Raw genomic sequence first — 18,458 nt, forward strand, 5'->3', positions numbered from 1 at the left:
TGTTTGTTCCAATCTGCTACATTCCGTTACAGCTGCTACATCCATGCTACAAATGACTGAATGTTCCAACCCTGCTCCAAGACGAGCCGCATTGCGCTATTTGGGAGGCCACTAGAAAGAGGAGTTGAGGTCAACGCCAGCTGGCGCTATCCTCCACCTTATTCAAAGGATGCCGTCACCCTATGAAACTTTTGCAACGAGCGTAGCTAAGGGCGAATCGAGGTAGGGGCGTTTCCTGTTTATTACCAAGGCAGCTACAGTTCTTTAGGGAGCTAAAATTGCCCATAGTCGAGACGCAGCCGTCTTTCACGTTGAGCGTAGCTAAGGGCGAATCGAGGTAGGGGCGTTTCCTGTTTAGTACCAAGGCAGCTGCAGTTCTTTAGGGAGCTAAAATTGCCCATAGTCGAGACGCTGCCGTCTTTCACGTTGAGCGTAGCTAAGGGCGAATCGAGGTAGGGGCGTTTCCTGTTTATTACCAAGGCAGCTACAGTTCTTTAGGGAGCTAAAATTGCCGATAGTCGAGACGCTGCCGTCTTTCACGTTGAGCGTAGCTAAGGGCGAATCGAGGTAGGGGCGTTTCCTGTTTAGTACCAAGGCAGCTGCAGTTCTTTAGGGAGCTAAAATTGCCCATACTCGAGACGCTGCCGTCTTTCACGTTGTGCTGTGTGATGGCGCTACAGTCGCGGGCCCTGCCGCCCTGGAAACAGAATTACACGGAAGGGGGGGGGGGGGGAGTCAGTGGGCGGTGAGCGCACGTTACCATGGGCGAACGCGCGTCTCCTTAGCTAGCTCGGCCATGGCCTGCGCGTGGCTGTCCGCATGTCTGAGGGTGTGTACACCGTCCGCTTGGAGGCAATCTCCGGCGAGTGCAAAGCTTGGGCAAATCGAGATGGCTGATGGCTGCACGTGCGCAGTCTTCCCGGGCACCTACAGCTTAAGGTGGCGTAATCGCGAGTTTTGGAGACGCGTTGAAGGGATCGGCAGCCGGAGCGTTTGCTCCCCCCTCTGTGCGCTGCAGTTCATCACGCCAGCGTTGTGACAGCGAGTGTACGCGCTCATTCAGTGATATCTGTTCCTATTTGCCTGTGCGTGCGTGGCACCGTGATTGTTATTTTAATGAGTTAGTGAATGTTTACTGCAATTTATGCGTCCGATAAGACTGTAAACGTCACTTCGTGTAGTTGTGTTGTAAGGAATGCCGCTACCGACATGGCGTGTCGTTGGTCAACCTTACATTTATTAAGGAAGGCGAAGCAGAGCGGCGGCTGCTGCGACGAGGGTACGTAGTCTGCGACGATCACTTTTGACGACAGTATCGCCGTCAGGCGCCCTCTGGTTGGCTGGTCGAGCAAAGTTTGACGAGCTGCGTCACGCGTAGGCGATAGCATCGCCGAAGTGATCGTCGCAGAATACGTCCCGGTCGAGATCGAAAGTGCCGTACATTCCATGCTCGCGACTTGCGACTCGAGCCATGCTAGATTCGGGGTAATGAAGGTGATGCTATAGTGTAAATACTTCGCTGTCGTTTCACCTTTCAAGTGAAACGGCAACTTCTTGTGTGCTATACAGCATTACGTAGGTTGTAGTTAGGAAAAATATATCTTTCTTTTTTTATGACGACAAAGTGCTGTTTGCTGTAATCCTATATTGTCTTTTGTGCGGTGAGAGCTTTTCTGTGTTGTTGACTGAAAGTCACATTTTTAAAATCCTGTTAGCGTGGAAGAATTTTGAGAATCGGTTGATTTCGTGTCTTCTGTGTGTTGTTGCTTTGGTGGCTGGCTATTTGCTGCTTGCGAAGAAGTACGTACGTAGTGCGCTCCTGTTGTTATTTTAGCATAGCTCTAATGCCAAGCTAGCAATTTATTCATTCTAGTCATAACTTAAATTTGTGGTGTGCCTGTACCAAATGCATTGAGCCCAATTTTTGACCTCTGTCTTTCTTGCTTTGGCAACCTGCTACCAAACTAACGGCAGCTGCAACGAATCATTTTCCCTGCTACAAAACACATTTGGCCATTCCCACCACAATCTTGTTAACTTGTCATTTTGTTTGAAGTCAGTGCAAGCAAGGAAGAAATCAAAATTCCAGAGAGTCAAAATGGCGGGGTCCGTGTCGGCGATCTGACGGCGTGATGGGTGCCGGAAATGAACATTTCAAGCATGTTTTTGTATCGCTGATGTCACGGGGACTCCGATTAGAAGCCCCCCCCCCCCCCTGAAATATAAGAAAAAAGAAAAACGATTTGTGTCGACTCTGCATTTAGTATATGTAATGTTATTTTTAAAGTGATATCGAATATACACAGTTCAGCGCAGCAAAGTGAGTTCATCGAACGCACTTGCCGGCATGTGCACTCAAAGGCAGGTGTCACTGAACTATATTATTGTGTGACAGCTTGCGAGTGACATTGAAGGCGAAAGTGCACTCCCTCAAAGTGACACTAAATTTGCCCGTGTGACACGGTGTATTAGTAACATCACTCTGCGATTTGTTTCGCAAGTAAGTCCCCTTCTCGTAATCCAGCTGATGTGACACACAGTTCCGATGTCTGCGCCACGGGAGATCTTTCGGCGAGTCGCTTTGCAGCTAAGCAAATTACCCGGCACTTGTAGATACTGAACTCGCGGTCAGAAGTGCATTCTGTGCGGTCGTTATTTTGAACAAATATATCCGTTAGAACTCGCGTCAGTTCATTCAGTTGGCTTTTGTTCAAGAGAGCGCGAGTTGGGCGGCTTCGATTGACCGCTACTGTGGCTGCATTCCGCGCTGTCGGTGTACCGAGGTACCTGTTAAGTAATAGCGGGTAAGCAAGAACTAGCCGCATGTTGTGGCGGACTGCATAATTGCCGTACCGAGTCTTGTCATCTCAGCTAATCGTTTTCATTTGGGACATGCAACAACGGTTATGGGAGGCCGGCGACATACTTGTTCGCATATCACTTGAAATATTAACTAACGGGTCCCGGGTTTGATTTCCGTGCGCGGCGGGCCGCAGTCCAATAGGGCCAGAGTTCAAACACGCTCGTGTTAGATTTAGGTGAACGTTCAAGAACCCCACGTAGTCATACCCCCCCCTTTCATATTTAGGCATACCTCATAATCCATAGTTGCAGTTCTTCGTCTTTAAAGGGACACTAAAGCGAAACAATAAATCAGTTTAGGCTAATGAAGCATTGTTTGAGAACCCTGCAGGCAGTCATATAAAAAATATAGTTTGATTATTAGATGAGTAAATGAAGGTCTAAGTATCAGTATTTTCGCGCCGAAGCCCCAGCGCTGGTACGTCAGCGTGATGTCAGGTATACCAAAGCATGTTTTAACGCGATAGTGTTAAGGAGCTCGTGTCGCAGAAAAGCCGGTGTCGTCGGCGTCCGCGGCGTTGGCCGTGAGCGATAAATTACGGCAGGCACTTCATAAATAAAAAGCAACTTCCAAGATGGGCTGGGTGGGAATCGAACCAGGGTCTCCGGAGTGTGAGACGGAGACGTTACCACTGAGCCACGAGTTCGATGCTTCAAAACGGTACAAAAGCGCCTCTAGTGAACGCGGTGTTGCCTTAGAAACGAGCTGTTTCTAAGGCTCAGGCGTGCGTCGCTTGCTCAGGCGCTCATTTCGTTGTCGCGCCGAACGCTGCGTTGCTCGACGCTCACCGCGTCCGATGCGGGGCGCGTAGTCGCTGCGCCGTAGCCCAATACCCCTTGGCGGGTCGACGGGAACGCTGCCGCGTTCCACTCTTGAAGGCGAAGCTTAAGCGTCCTCCAATTTAACATTTGGGCCGCGTTGGCTGAATAAAGGTTCCCGAAACTTGCCATGCTTAATATTTGGTTCCTTTAGAACACAATGTAGTCAATCTGTACCGCTATATATAATTAGTAGGCCCTAGAAGATGCCATCAAAATCCAAGACGTCACAGCCCCCAAGTGGGGGAGCCTAAGTAGGCGTCGCCACCCGTATTTCGTTCTTGCGCTTTTTCTGGCTTACCAAACGTCTTATCGTTGTAAGTGTGGGGTTTTTGGTGTTGTAGAACTGTAATTTACTGATGCGCAATAAATCATTCTTCACTTTAGTGTCCCTTTAAACCACGCAATTTAATCATTCAGTAACTCTTTATCAATCCGGAAGTATAGGGCCTGCCGTGACCACGATATCGCTCTGGAAAGCACCACAATTGCAAATAATAAATAAAAAAATTGGAGGACGCTTAAGCTTCGCCTTCAAGAGTGGAACGCGACAGCGTTCCTGTCGACCCGCCAAGGGGTGTAAGACAATGGGCTACAGGGCAGCCATCACTTACGAGGCGCCCCGCATCGGACGCGGTGAGCGTCGAGCCATATGGTCGAGCAACGCAGCGTTCGGCGCAGCAACGAAACGTGCGCCTGAGCAAGCGGAACGAACCAGAGAACTCGGTATCTCGGAGGGGGAAATGATGCACGCCAGCCAAACGTCGTGATCGGCACGGGCCGAAAGATAGACAGATAGTGATCTAAAGAAAGGAAGGCCGCATGATTCTGCAGAGGGAGCAAGGCGAAGCGTTGTCAGGGGAGAGAGAGTCCATGCCGCGACCCGCCTCGCACCGGTCCTCGTACAGCTCCAATGCGCGCGTGGCGCGCCATCTGTCGGGCAGCGCTGTACATGGAGAGGAGGGGGTCTTCTATGTTTGCCGCAAGATGGCTCTGCGTGTGCGGAAAGCCCAGAAGAAATGCAGCGGAAACGCACTTCGCTACTCGTGTAATTGCGACTTCTGTAAGTTACATGTTCATAATTACCGATATACACCGCAGTATAACTTTCCACGGCTCGTTTCGAAGGCAACACCGCATTCACTAGAGGCGCGTTTGTACCGCTTGGAAGCATCGAACTCGTGGCTGAGTGGTAGCGTCTCCGTCTCACACTCCGGAGACCCTGGTTCGATTCCCACCCAGCCCATCTTGGAAGTTGCTTTTTATTTATGAAGTGCCTGCCGTGATTTATCGCTCACGGCCAACGCCGCGGACGCCGACACCGACACCGACGCCGACGACACCGGCTTTTCTGCGACACGAGCTCCTTAACGCTATCGCGTTAATAAGCAGACACCTCGTTCTTCCTGTCCTTCCATGTAAAAGTGAGCATTATGCCCCTGCTTTGTGTGAGCGCCATTATGCGCACGCCGAAAGGAAGCACTCTACCAGCGCGTTTATTTACCCTTTCGCGTCTACGGAGAGGCCCCTGTAAGTGAGCGCGCCGTCTCTCCTCGAGGATCTGAAGGGCACTTGTCCATGAGCGTGGGTCGCAGTTTGCGGGAGATACGGCACTATCGCTTTTCGTGCCCGCTTTACTGTTTCAGGCGCGAGCAGCGTTAGGTTGCTTGCGTGCTACTACCTTTTCAGTGTCACGTCCGCAGAATTTTACGACTGTTAATGTTCCCAGGTTGGCAGGTATGCTATGAAACCGTGGACACAGACCACAGTTTCGCTACGCGCCACTCGATCGTTTGTAGGCGATAAGTTATCTGCGTCACCGCTGTGCCGATGGTTTTACTCTGGGTACAGCTACGCCATTGCGAGCGGTTCCGGTAATTTGCAAACGTAGCAGGTCCCCACTGCACACGCATGGACGCGTAGTTCGTGGTTCTAATAAATGCTCATCCTATGGCAAAACGGATAAAGCCGGTCTGCCGTTGTCGGCAACGCGTAGCCAACCTTTACATTTTTTTTTCTTTTGCGATAGGATTTACTGCGCCGTTCACTGTTAAAGGTAACACTTCAGTTTGCAGCTCTCACTTTACTGGTGATTCGGCCGGCTGTAGCTATGTCAATGGGTGGCCTCCGAGGCGGGAGGCCTTGGTCAGTGCGCCACACTGCTCTATAGAAGACCAACGTTATCGAACCACAATCAGCTGCAACGCCGCACCACGGTGCACTTGCTGGAGCAGTTCCCTTTACGTCGCGTGTTCCCTTTAACAGATGTCCGCACTGTATTAGGGGTTCCTTTAGGTCGTCCAATACTGACTATACAGAGAGTCTAAAGAGTTTCGTCACATTTCTTCGGGATAAAGAACATGCAGTCTAAGCGAGAGCGACACCACGAAGCCGAAGCTTTCTTTCTGGATTTTCGCGCCGGAAACCGCCCTATCAATGGGAGCGTCCCGTTGTGACGTCGCATACTTCAGGGTGTTCTTGTGAAAGCCCACAAATAATATTCCTGGGTTTCTTCCTTCTCAAGTCGCTTCTTTTCTCTCCAGTCAAATGCGATGTGCATATATATATATATATATATATATATATATATATATATATGAGAGAGAGAGAGAGAGACCATCAGCTTCGGCCAGGCGACTTTGCGTGACAGCTGGTGCAGAAATTTCGCTGCGGCTTCGCCACCGCGACCTTTAATTTTGAACCTTGCAGAGAGGCACACGAAGCCCGGGGCTCTGTGGAAACTCTGACCCAATTTACACTTCCAGAAGTGTCAACATTAATATCCCACTTTCGCGTCGTCTGTTTAGTCCTTCCCCGAGGAACGTCCGCCTTTACGCTGAAGCAGCAGAAAAAGATACCGTCGACCACTTGGGTGACCCGCGCCGCTTAGGCTCAGCTTTGCTGAGCCGCTTGGCTTCTCTTTCTGGCTGTTTTGTTCTTCCGGCCTTTTGAGCCCGCATCGTGTCCTTTTAACGTTTCCACGCAGCGAGCGCGGCGGCTCGTTTTCTTTCTTCTTTTTTTTCTTCTCTCGATCGGCCTAGCCAGCTCAGCGACTAGGTGTTTTCTCCGACGACTCGCTGCCTTGCGGCGCCAGATCGCGCGAGATCGCGGCGGCGGCGGTCATTGGCGCGGGGCACGGGGGGAGAAACGTCGGTGGGTCCCCGCCGCAAATCGTCCGGGTTGCGCGGCGGACGAAGAACGCGAAAGTGCATCCGTCCTCGACACAGTGGGAGTTTGGAGAAGGCGGCCGCATTCTAGACAAGAGGCGGTCGTCTTTTCGTTCTCCCTCTTGCGCTCTCTCTGTCGAAGAACATTTTCTAAGCGTTGCGCGAGGCCTCAATAAAAGCGCGCCGCTCGCACTCTACGTTGGAGTTTTCTGAGCAGCGCACCAGGTGGTAGGAAATGGCGGTCGTTTCTCGTGAGCTCGAACGTTTTTCTGCTCTACGTTCGGCGAGTCCGATGAGCTGTCGGCTGCGGTGCGAGCACCGATGGCTCTCACGGCGTGCGCGTGAGGAGGCGTCGTTACGAGGGGGCGGGAAGTCGCGAGTGTCTTCCGAGCGTGGCTGAGGTCGATAACGCCACGAGCATCCTGGGCGCGCTGCGTGCCGTGTGTATGCTCGCGCATTTTGTCTCAGGGGGGTGATTTCCTGCGAACTTTGTCGCTCCTAGAATCTGTGAAATGACTGACGACTGTCGGTTTAATCTGGAAGTATGTATTACCGTGTGCGTGTGGTCGTTTCGCTTCCTGTAGACAGAGGCGACGGACTTTAATGAAATAAGCTCAAGTAAGGCGAAAGTTCCCAGGAACGTGGTGGCTTGAAGTGACGTCATGTGTGGTCGCGTACCAAGGACTGTCGCTGGAGCCAACGCTTCGACAAGGGGAATTGTCTTCCTCGAGGCCTGGCAAGGAACGAGTCCCCCTGTCGAAGGGCTCGTTCGAGCGACCTTTCCTTCTTACCCGGACGTACCGTTGATCGCTGTATGTACTGTGAGAAAGAGTAGGTGATTCGGTAATCCGGGTGGGCTCCTTAGTCGAAGACCCCGTGTAGCGATGACCAGCGCGCAGGCCCGGGTGATCAGCCAGCGCCGATCTTTCCAGGGGTCCGGCAAGTCGGCCTCGCCTCCTCCCAGGACGCGGTGTCGGGGAGCGACGGAGCGCGAAAAATTAGCCGCGTGCGGATAGTGATTTTTCGAGACCAGATCGAATACGGATCGAACAGTGGCAGGACCGGATGTAATCGATCATTATTTTTTCAATTAGTTTGCGAATAATGTACAGCCTTGCCACTATTATTAGCAAACAATTGTCGCGTCTTGATATACGTAACATTAGGAAGGTTGTCCTTACACTGCACATTATAAAGCGCGCTTAATTAAAACACGAGGGGAACATTAGGAACAATTAACTAAGTAGTTATAGGTCGCAAATTCTGAGCTTACAGTGCCATGCACTTTCACATAGTTTAGAAAGCCAGCCTTGGCAGCCGATTAGAACCTGTTTATTTATACCACTGCGACCAAATTGAAAAATGCCTACCGTCTGCGGTGATGGCATAGCAAAAAAATAAAGAAAATTGACACATTTCATCTTATGAAAGTGGTTAACCAGTTGAATCTGCTATAGTGGTATAAATTATGTTGCTATAGAGCTTTGTCGGTGTGTAACTATACGTATGATTATATATGCATATGTCATCTATGCGAAATACAAGGAAATATCAGGCGCGCACTACGTCACGCACTACGTCATACGTACACAGAGCCACCGCCGAAGGGCTTTTACGGCGCCGCTCTAAATACGAAGCTGTCGTCGACGCAGCTTCGACGGAGCGCCGTTTAGACGCAGGTCGCCGTTAAGCCGAGCCTCGCCGCGAGCGACGATATGCGTTGACCGGGGCCACGTGACCGGGGCGCAATCCTAAGGAGTGCACGAAACGAAAGCACGTTTGTTCGTTACTTGCGATTGAGCATACTTCCTAGTTAATTACAAGGGGCTGTCCGTTTCCCTCCCGCAGACGGCCATGTATTGACAGCATACGGGAATTCTGTAACGTTTACAACTTCACTGTAAACTAATTATGACTAGTAACTGAAACTCGGCGTAAATGTAAAGTCTCTTAGCGGCCAATTTCAGTACGATTTTTTTTTTACCTACATTAGATTGAGAGCTACAGAGTATTAGCGAGAAAGTTGGCCTTGCCGCGAGGCGTTTTCTGTTCTCCGCCACGATTTTTCCGGAGAGTAGCCATGAAAAGGTTCACCGTAAAAAAAAGCGCTTTTTTCTCTAGTTTGAATAGTCGCGGCAGGAGGTGCCACTATTGTGCAAAGCAACCCGCCATGGTTGCTCAGTGGCTATGGTGTTGGACTGCTGAGCACGAGGTCGCGGGATCGAATCACGGCCACGGCGGCCGCATTTCGATGGGGGCGAAATGCGAAAACACCCGTGTACTTAGATTTAGGTGCGCGTTAAAGAACCCATGATGGTCGGAATTTACGGAGTCCTCCACTACGACGTGCCTCATGTACAGAAAGTGCTTTTGGCACGTAAAACAGCATAATTTCATTGTGTAAAGCACTGTTGCAACAAAGCGTATTCATCCGATAAGAGGGCACAGGCGCTCCATCTCTAAATAGTGTCACTCAATAGCTGCTGCCGAGTGGCGTGTCGGAACAACATTTTTATCTCGAGCGATTGTGTTTATCAGCAAAAGCCTTGCGGCCCGAGCGCCGCAGCGTCGCTGTCCATTGTTACGTCCTCTGCGGATGGGATGACAGTTATCGCATTATTTTTTTTTGTTTCGATTTCATGTTTGATCTCTCGTACACAGCCGACGACGTAAGTTATCCGGAAAAGAATATTCGGATTTTCGAATTGTGTGTAGCTATTTGATTCGAGTACCGAATCGCGGGTATAGGGCAATAATATTCCATCTGTTTTGAATATTCCGTGCACCTCTACGAGAAACAAGATAAATAGTGAACGAATACTGAACGGGGTCAGAAGGTCCCGCTCTACAGTCAATTTCGTCGGCACAGTAGCTGTGTGCTCATGTGTCGGGGTGGGGAGGCACGCGTCAGTGACACGCGGGAACTATTTTTTTTTTTTTTTTTTGCGTTCTACATCCTTTGATTGCGACTGCGGCTGAACTGGAGGTCGAGCCACGAGCCTGCAGCGTCGCTCCACGGGCGCGAGGCCGTGCATAATTAGAGGGACGGGAGTACAGATAGACCCACACGGCGCTGCGCACGCGTTCATTGTGCGTTCTTCTCCGTCCGGTCTTGCTCGCGCTGTACCTGTGTGGCCACGCGCTTGATGACGTGCGCTACAATCTGAGGCGACTTCCACGGATTTGAAGGAAGTCCGCCCGCCCGCCCGCCGTGTGAGTGGAAGCGTTCGTTGCCTGAGACGAGGGGGAGAGAGAGAAAAAGTAAGGAAACCGCTAAAACTCGCGCCATCCGCATGCACCCCAGAAAGCCGCATTTCCTGGGGTCACCGCCGAGGGTCACCTATTTCCGGGACTCTCGCTTTATAAATAATACTTTGGTGACCCTACGGCTGTCTCCTTTCCTCATCGTCGGGACGACGCGAGTTTTCCATCTTTTTTTTTTTTTGTCTTATTTCTCTTGTGCTTCTCGTTGCACGGCGCGTAAACACGGCCGGCTTCTCGCCTCTCTCTCTCTCTCTCTCTCTCTCTCTCTCTCTCTCTCTCTCTCTCTCTCTCTCTCTCTCTCTCCCCACTGCGTGACCTTATGCGGCGTGAAGCGCGTCCATTTGAACGGTGCACGCCGTCGAGGAAGGACACGCGAGCCACGCGTCGACTTTCGCTATGCATGCCACCTCCTCTCTCTGTCTCTCTCTCTCTCTCTCTCCTGGTCACATAAACAATCCACAAAATGTTAAAAAATTAAAAACGAAAAATCAAACAAAACAAAAATCAATGATAAAAATGAGATAAAACACGACCAGGAGAACAGAAAACGCACACCAGCACCGCCAACAACCTTTCGTGGCTGTGTAGCCGAGACAACAGAACCGTATAGCGCATTAGCACCACTGCTGTGAAAATTTGATAGCCGTTGTCAGTGCACCGGCAGGTTGTTAGCTTTGGTGTATACAGTGTGTTTGAGTCAACACTTTCAAAAATCTTTAAAAGTTGCCTGTGGCAGATATCACAATTCTAGTTCGTGAGCTGGTCTACTCGAAGCGGCGGACAATACTTTCACTAAATATTGACATGAAAAATCGAATAATTAATAAAAATGCACGAATGAAGTTTTTTTAACTAATTCCATTATGGCCCTTATTGCAATTTACAAACTATAGCCGTGGAGTTCGCAAGGCGGATCCACTTGGAACGAATTTTCAAGATGACAACAGTTCCGAGGTATGAATTCCCGAACTTTGCGGCGAAATGTATTGGCGTTCCAGTTAATTTCTTAACAAAACGTCGTTTCATGCACTGCAGCACACAAGTAACTGGAACGCCATTGCATGTGCATGCATTCCATGCAAAAATTTGGGCGGGTGGGGGGGGGGGGGAGGGGGGCAGATTTCGTGCTGTCGTGCATCGCCGACCAAAACAACCCCCGGCGTCCGAAATCATTCTGGGTTTTGTCTAGAATGGTTTTTTTTTAATGCTCGAAAAGACATTCCGGTGCGAACATTGCGAACTCGGGCTGGATTTCGTTGCAACGCCCACGCACCTGGAGTCACATAACGCAAAGAGCACCGTTCGCGCACAAAGTTTCAAGGGCGTTTTGATGGCGAGCGGGCTCGTCGCCGCATCTCGCGGAATCTACGGAGCGCATGGATTTCAATTCTGGAACTTTATCGGTATAAAGTTCTCATAAACCTTCGATGCGAAAGGTGCATTGACGTTTCCCTAAGTCGTGCTTTAGATTTTCAATTACGGAACTTTGCGGGTTTAATGTTCTTATAAACATTTGACGCCAAAGGTGGTGCACAATTGACTTTTCTAAAGTCGTACATCGGTCCATACAACGAGACAAGCTTAATTCAACACACTATCAGGCAAGTTGACAAGGCGCGCAGCGAGGTTCTATGCGACGAAGCGCTGTGGTGGTTAGTTTGTGCCGTCATGTGACAGGAAAGAATATTAATATTTTTTTTCACCGGCTCCAAAGCATCCATGTCAAGACACTAAAACCAGCAAAGACAACTACGTTCTTATTTATTTTTTCTTCTTTGACTTTTATTCGCCAATACACATTGAGCCTCTTCAATTTTGTTGTTCTCTCTACCCGCGGGCTGCCAGAGCCAGCCAGAGCGCATGCGCTTTTCTCGAGTGGCCTCAACCACCGCGCAGCGCACCTTCGTTTTTCTCTGGCGCTATTTTGGACGCTTTCTGGCTAGCAGACGAGAAAAAGAAACAATGGTCGCTGACCGCCACCACTGTGTGGACTCGACGGATTGCAACGCATTCGCTTGAGGGCATCACCTCCACTTCGATGTTATCGCACCCACCTCCGGAAAGTATTTTGTCTCGCCGGTGTAGGATACCGAGCAGTATGCGTATGGCTCGCTGTGGACCATCCGTCTCACGTTTTCTTCAATAATCCTTCGGTAGTCACATTAGGTGCCCAATGTAGGCATTAGGTTGTGGCCAACATGCTCTCCTTTGCGTTTTTTTTTTCATTTTGGTGTTCCCGCCTCAACAACAACAACAACAAAAAAAGAAAACGAAAAAAAGGAAAAGGCATTGCTGCGGAGCAGCGAAATGTCGCACGGTGAAAGTTCCATTTTGTTACTTCTTTCTTCTTTTGCAGAAAGTAATGGGCTACGGGACCTCAGTGGCCGGATACTCTTATTATATTATTGTGATAGCAATTATATGGACACTCCAGGTGCAGTCCTGATGTCGCCGTCATGTTCCGTATGAAGTCCAAGGGCGATAACATCGTCACCGTGTGCCGCGTGCTCTATGTGCGAGTGAAAGCGTATGGGAGGGGGGAGGGGGAGGCGAATTGGTGAGCCCACGATGGTGGCTCACCCATTCGACGGTGCCCCTGATCACCCACGATGGTGTCCTTTATCAAGCTGCATCTTCGCATTTCTAATGCATATTTTGCAGAACTCCTGCTTTCTATATGTGCCCTCTTTTGTGACTATAATTTCGGTGCAATTACTCACAATATACGACCGGTGACAGCTGCTCCTGCGCAATACATTGGAATGAAGGACAGCGTCATTGGGATTTTTCCCTGGCCGTTGCATATGTACAGAAATGTAAGCAAGATTCTTGAATTACAAAGTTTAATTAAAATTATTTTTCCTGAAGTTCTTCAGTTCATGGCCTTTACGTTTTTCGTATCAGCGGGATGCAATGCTTTGCTGGTTTCGAACTGACATAGTTCTAAAGTTCGAGGGATATTTTCTTTACTTATGAAATAGACGAAAAATATGGAAGCATTGATATCATTTATTTCTGGCGCAATCTTTGGGACATACGAATATATCCTTACGAAAAAAAAGTTCACGAATTCGTTTGCGGTGTCTTTGACAGTGGGAATGCAGTTATTATTCATGTATTTGATCCCTCGACAAAATTATACAAGGAGGAGGCCGAGCTGCAACCTGAGCCGCCCCTCCGCCGAACGAAATTTCTGGCTACGCCACTGCTCGGTAGCATATACACAGTAATTCTACAGTGACGACCAGCTTTGGCTGCTTGCAGCTCATGTGGTGTCACGCAAACATCGCTAGGTGACAGCCGCTCGACGAACACGTAGGCTTTGGCAGACGAGTTCCCCAAGGACAGCGAGGTCGAGTTGCTTGAATAGGGGCTCTTGACCGCTTCACAATGCTGGCTCACTCTCCCGCTGTAGTGCTCAGCTTGTCTTCTCGCTGTTCTATCATCGTGCTCTGGCTTGTTTGTACCCAGGAATTCGTAAAATTCTGTCAGCGAGATAGTGACTACGGTGAGCCGCGGCTCCAGCGACTTCATGCTCGGCACATTCCATATGTAGTAGTACTATACCTGGTGAGCCCTGACCAAGCAGTCAGAGAGTCCGAGATCTCGGCGTGGCGTACTGCTCCATGCCGTAAATCTTTGAGGCGATGTATCCGTCCGTTCGGGTTGGCTTAGTCGATCGACAGCACGTTCGTGAATTCAGTATTGGTGGCTTCACTAGACGTCTCAACCTGTAGGAAGAAATCAATCGGACCCAATTACGTCTGCGTCTAGTATGTTTGCGCGCTAGTTTCGCTCGTGTGTGGTTTACTGGCAGCCGACGGTGGTTAGCCAGTCATTCATTCGCGCGCTTGTGTGGTTGGAATGATTCACTTTGGACTGCAGTCTTCAACGACACAGGGGACTATAGCATCAAGACTTCAATAAGTATGCTGCTGTGTTGACAGTAGCATTATCGCACCGATATTATTGTCATCATCCGCCAGCCTTCTTTCGTTCCCCCTTTGCTCCTTTTCCAGTGCAGATTGAGTAGCTGTCTAGAGCCTACAAGCTAGGTAGGGCCGAGCGCTATGCCTTTCTACAAATTGTGCTGGCCTATACCACTTTCGATACGGTCATCCTTTCGCTTTCGACATACGGGTGAAAAACAGAGGGGTGTTTGTGTCGCCGGCTCGCGCAACTCTCGCGGGGTGACGGGGGGTCGCGTTTGACGTTCGCGTAAAGTAAGCGCGGCCGTGAGCCGTAGTTTCTGGTCACGAGGGCGAGACCCACCGCGCGCTCGCTCGTTCTTCTCGTTTCCTGCCGACCGCGCCCATTTCTCGGCTGCTGCGTGCGTGGAGAATGGAGGGCAGAGACGCGCACGCTCGTTGCGCAGCTTAGACGAGCGGCCGCGGGCGTGAATCGCTTACATCCGCGCCTGGAAGCGTGAGCAAGGTGTACCGCGTGAACGCCGAGCAAGCGGGAAGTCGTGGTTCGTTTTTGGTTACGGGGTCTCTCGGCGGCGACGGTCCGAGGCGAGCCTGGAGTCGCCGCTGCTGTTTTCGTTTGGGCGAAGTTTGTTTTTCTTTTCTCGGCGCTACGTTCTGACCGCGTGTTTTTTGGACTCCTTCTCCTTCGTTTCCCCTTACCCGTAAACGATAGCGTGCTTGTATAAAACGCGCCGATTAGCGCGCGTCGGGATGCGATTCCGTTTGTCCGTCTAGGCTGGCGATGATCTGCCGGAGAAAGTCCGCTGCGATTGCATCTCGGTCCAGCGGGCTTTAAGCGTGTTCGCCGGTCTGAAGCGAAGTAGCAGATCCGATGTAATTGACCAGTTCTTTCCGAACACGTATTGCTTGATCGACTCCACCGAACGTGTCCCGCTGCTTGAAAACGGAAGTACGGCAAGTCGAAGACACTGAGGGTATGCATCTGGAAACTTACAAACGCCGCTCAAAGAATATCGTTTCGGTCTGATAAGTGGCCCGTGTCGCCTAGGTGGTTCAGCGCCTACGTTGGACTTCTGGACTTCTTTGCTGACGTCCAACTGCTGCATTTAATGACGTTCTGTTGAGGTGTCGCGCATTGCGTCATTGACATTTCGCGTGACGGAAGACCTTTGGGGGCAAGCAAAGCTGTGGCCCTTCCTGACTGTCGGCTGTCGACACTTCGCCGGTAGTTTGACCTGCACAATCCTTTCTTTTGTTGAGAGGACGAAATCGTGAGCACGCAGAAGACAGTTACGCAAGCAGCGGAGTGACACTAACGTGCTGAGCTGCGTACCGCACGCACGTGGCCAGTCTGGCGCAGTTAGAGCCTCTTAGTAGACCCAACCGGACTCTTCGGGCGGCTGACGACTTCACCTTGCTGGAAGGAGGAACTACATTTTTGACTAGTGCTAGCGCACTGGGCAACTCTGGCGCCTGCTCACGCCGCCTCGACTCTCTTCTGTGCGCGTTCTTTGTGACTGCTTATGACGTAGAGGCCGTGACTTCCCGGAGTACGAGATTGCCAGCAACTTGCCCACTCGTGTCTATCCAGCTATACGCCTACTCAGTGCATTTCTAGATTTCCTTATTCGTTACTGTCATAATCAGAAGTGCCAGGGACCAGTCGCTTGATCGGCACACTCGTTGAAGCCCTCGCTGCACCCCATCGTCACGCCGACGTTTTCAGCATCTGTAACAGTGCGCTGCCTGGCGCAAATTCGGGAACCTGATAACGAACTGTATACCCGCAAAACACGTACAGCGGGTCTGGTACGCCGACTCTGAGACCGAATGTTTGTGCCGTAGTTTCCGCAGCCCCGCATCATCTTCTGTGGAGTCGCCCTCGCATCCTCCTGCGAAGGCGTAACGTAAACCGTCCCGCGGCCTCCCCGAGTCGGCGCGTTAGTGCTTCTAGCCGCTGCTGTCCTCAGCGCTGGAAGTGTACGTCCCCGACGACCCAAGCTGTGGTCCCCACGCGCACCGGCTGTCGCCACGTCGTCGTCGTCGTCGCCGCAGCCGCACCGGAAGACCGTGGACTGGAACCCCAACTTCCAGCCGGCCGCCCCTACTACACCGAGGTCCGAGAGGCGCCGCTCGCGTGCGTGCTGCAATCCGGGCACGTCGCCCAACTCGACCGGCAGGCCGCGCCGACAGTCCCGCGACCGCAAGACGCCGACCCCGGCCGCTGCCCTGGATCGCCAAGGGACGGCCGTCGCGCCGCCGTCGGCGGCCGCGGAACTGCGCGCCGCCGCGCGGCCCATGTGGGAAGGGCTGGTGGCCCTGGTCACCAGCGTCTTCTTCTTCCTCGGAGCCGTGCTGCAGATCTTCTGGAGGCACGTGGTCAAGCGGAAGAGGACCCATGGCGCCGGAGTTAAGGGCGAGGCCTCCGGGGACTCCGGCTCAAAGGCGACGTCGTCTTCCGCTGCGGAGAAGGCCCGGTCGGTTGGTGGAATTGCAAGTGGCCCGCTCGCGTCCTCTGAGGAGACCGCTGGGGGAGGAGGGAGCGGGGGATCCTCGCCGACGCCAAGGCAACCCTCGGCGACGCCGTCCTCTGACTTGGGAGAGGACGTCGGCAGCGGCCTGGGCGACCTGTCTGCTTCGGGGGACTACCCGGAAGACGGCCTGGAAGGCGGCGTCGGCGACGGCAGTCGCGTCGTTCGCCGTGGTTCTCTCCGGCCCACGTACAAGGATCCGGCGCCCGTCTACAAGGAACCGGTAAGGGGGCGGAGACATGCTGCATGGTCATTTGTATACGTTTGTTTGCCGCACTGTCTGTCGGACTTGTATTTGTTCAGTTGGGCGTTTCGTCAGCTGACTGAGTTTAGCTTAGTCAGACATGTCGGTGATCTGCGGCGGAGTGAAATGTGCGCACGCTACCCATTTTTCTGCTTTAGCGGGCGTCGTGTGAGAGCGAAAGGTCGTTCCTTAAAAATCGAATGAGCTGGTGGAGGTAAGCCCTGCCCCCCAAGGGGCACTCCTGCCGAATAATGCGCGCCGGTAATTTCCTTTCATTCGTTTCTCATCGAGGGGTGATGTGCCGCGGTGAGCGCACAAGTTTACCAGTGTTATTGCAGGCAGGCGCCCCTATACTGCCGCGCGCACTTGTAAATAGTCGGGCTGTCTGCTCTTCATTGTATTGTTTCCTACGCCTTGTGTCTTTCTCTACCAACTGCCGTAACTTACGAGACTGGTGGTCTGTCCGTTTCAACTACGGAGTAGTGTATGGATGCCGGTTGTTGTGCTGTGGTGTAATTTGATTTTTCTTCTTTTGAGTTCGTTGGATCATCGCGTTCAAAGCCATTCGAGCCGGGTTCCGCTTTGTCGTCGGGCTTTGCTGGATTTGGTAACGGCTTACCCACGCTCTTTGTCTTTGATGTTCTTGCTCTTCGAATCCTCACTGCGCATGCGCGACCTGCGGGCTTCTCACTTCTGTAGTTCGTAGGCCTGCCTCTACGCGTTTGACGAAAGTTCGACACCGACACTCGTCGCCTTGCAGGCAGCGTTCGATCGTCATTTATACGAAACCGATAGCGTGTATTCTCTGAAATATCAATTTCGTGATTATAGTTTGATTATTAGAAGAGGAAATGGTCGAAGTACAATTTCTTGATCTTTTTTTTTCGTCGAAGCAGCAGCGCCAGTACGTCAGTGCGACGTTACCGAATTCAGTGTTTTTGTTTTGTTTTTGCCGTATTTTGGCCGCGTTAGCTCAGGTAAATGTTCCCGAAATGTACCACGTCCGATCTTCAGAGCATAATGTGGTCCATTTGCAGCGATAAACAGTTAACTAGGCCCGAGCAGAGGGCGTCCAAATTCATGACGCCACTGCGAACTAGTGCGGATACATTTAAGCTGGCGTCGCCTGCGCGCTTTCGTTCTTTTCGCGTGTTCTCTGGCTTATGAGCAAGCCTGTTCTCGCGGTGTAAAAAGGCAGTTTGCCAATACGGCTCCAGTAATTTTGTTCTTTGGTGTTCCTTTATAATTTGCATCAAGCGCGGAGACTGACGAAAAACCATGCGACGTTCTCGCTTCTTAGCTCGAGATGAGGTTCGTTAGGGGGAGGGTAGAGGAGAGAGAGAGACGCGAACACGAGAGACAGGTGGCGAGGTCGCCCTGAAGTTTCCACACCAGCAGAGCGCCGTAACGTCAGCGACAGCGTCTACTCGTTCGTTTCTTTGTATGTGACTGCATTGCACTCTAAAGCAACCGAACCCTAACGAGGTTCAAAGACTTTCTCCGCGCCAGAGCGTGCCAAATGCGAGAAAAAATGCCACTTCGAAATCGGTGACGTCGGCATTTGGGCGCAGAATTCGAAAGAGGGACACGTTGGCCTTCGTTGTCATATAGCCTGTAATGATCGGCCTTTGTTTGCCAAATA

The 18,458-nt window shown here is 51.4% G+C and overlaps 1 protein-coding gene across 6 annotated transcripts in view; it reads left to right on the plus strand.

Annotated features, from left to right (window-relative positions):
• Pli (E3 ubiquitin-protein ligase pellino) overlaps positions 1 to 18,458 on the plus strand; it is a 123,347-nt gene that overhangs the window by 22,931 nt on the left and 81,958 nt on the right. The window contains exon 1 of one of the 6 annotated variants that reach the window (XM_075698777.1): positions 16,387 to 16,795. The exons of 4 other annotated variants lie outside the window; for them this stretch is intronic. In XM_075698777.1, the coding sequence (XP_075554892.1) occupies positions 16,440 to 16,795 (356 nt within the window). In that variant the 5' untranslated portion in view covers positions 16,387 to 16,439. Of the gene's footprint in view, positions 1 to 16,386; positions 16,796 to 18,458 lie in introns of those variants that run through there. One more of the 6 variants, XM_075698778.1, reaches the window with a different exon arrangement.

The sequence above is a fragment of the Dermacentor variabilis genome, chromosome 7 (assembly GCF_050947875.1).
Source record: "Dermacentor variabilis isolate Ectoservices chromosome 7, ASM5094787v1, whole genome shotgun sequence".
In the NCBI taxonomy this organism is placed as follows: domain Eukaryota; kingdom Metazoa; phylum Arthropoda; class Arachnida; order Ixodida; family Ixodidae; genus Dermacentor; species Dermacentor variabilis.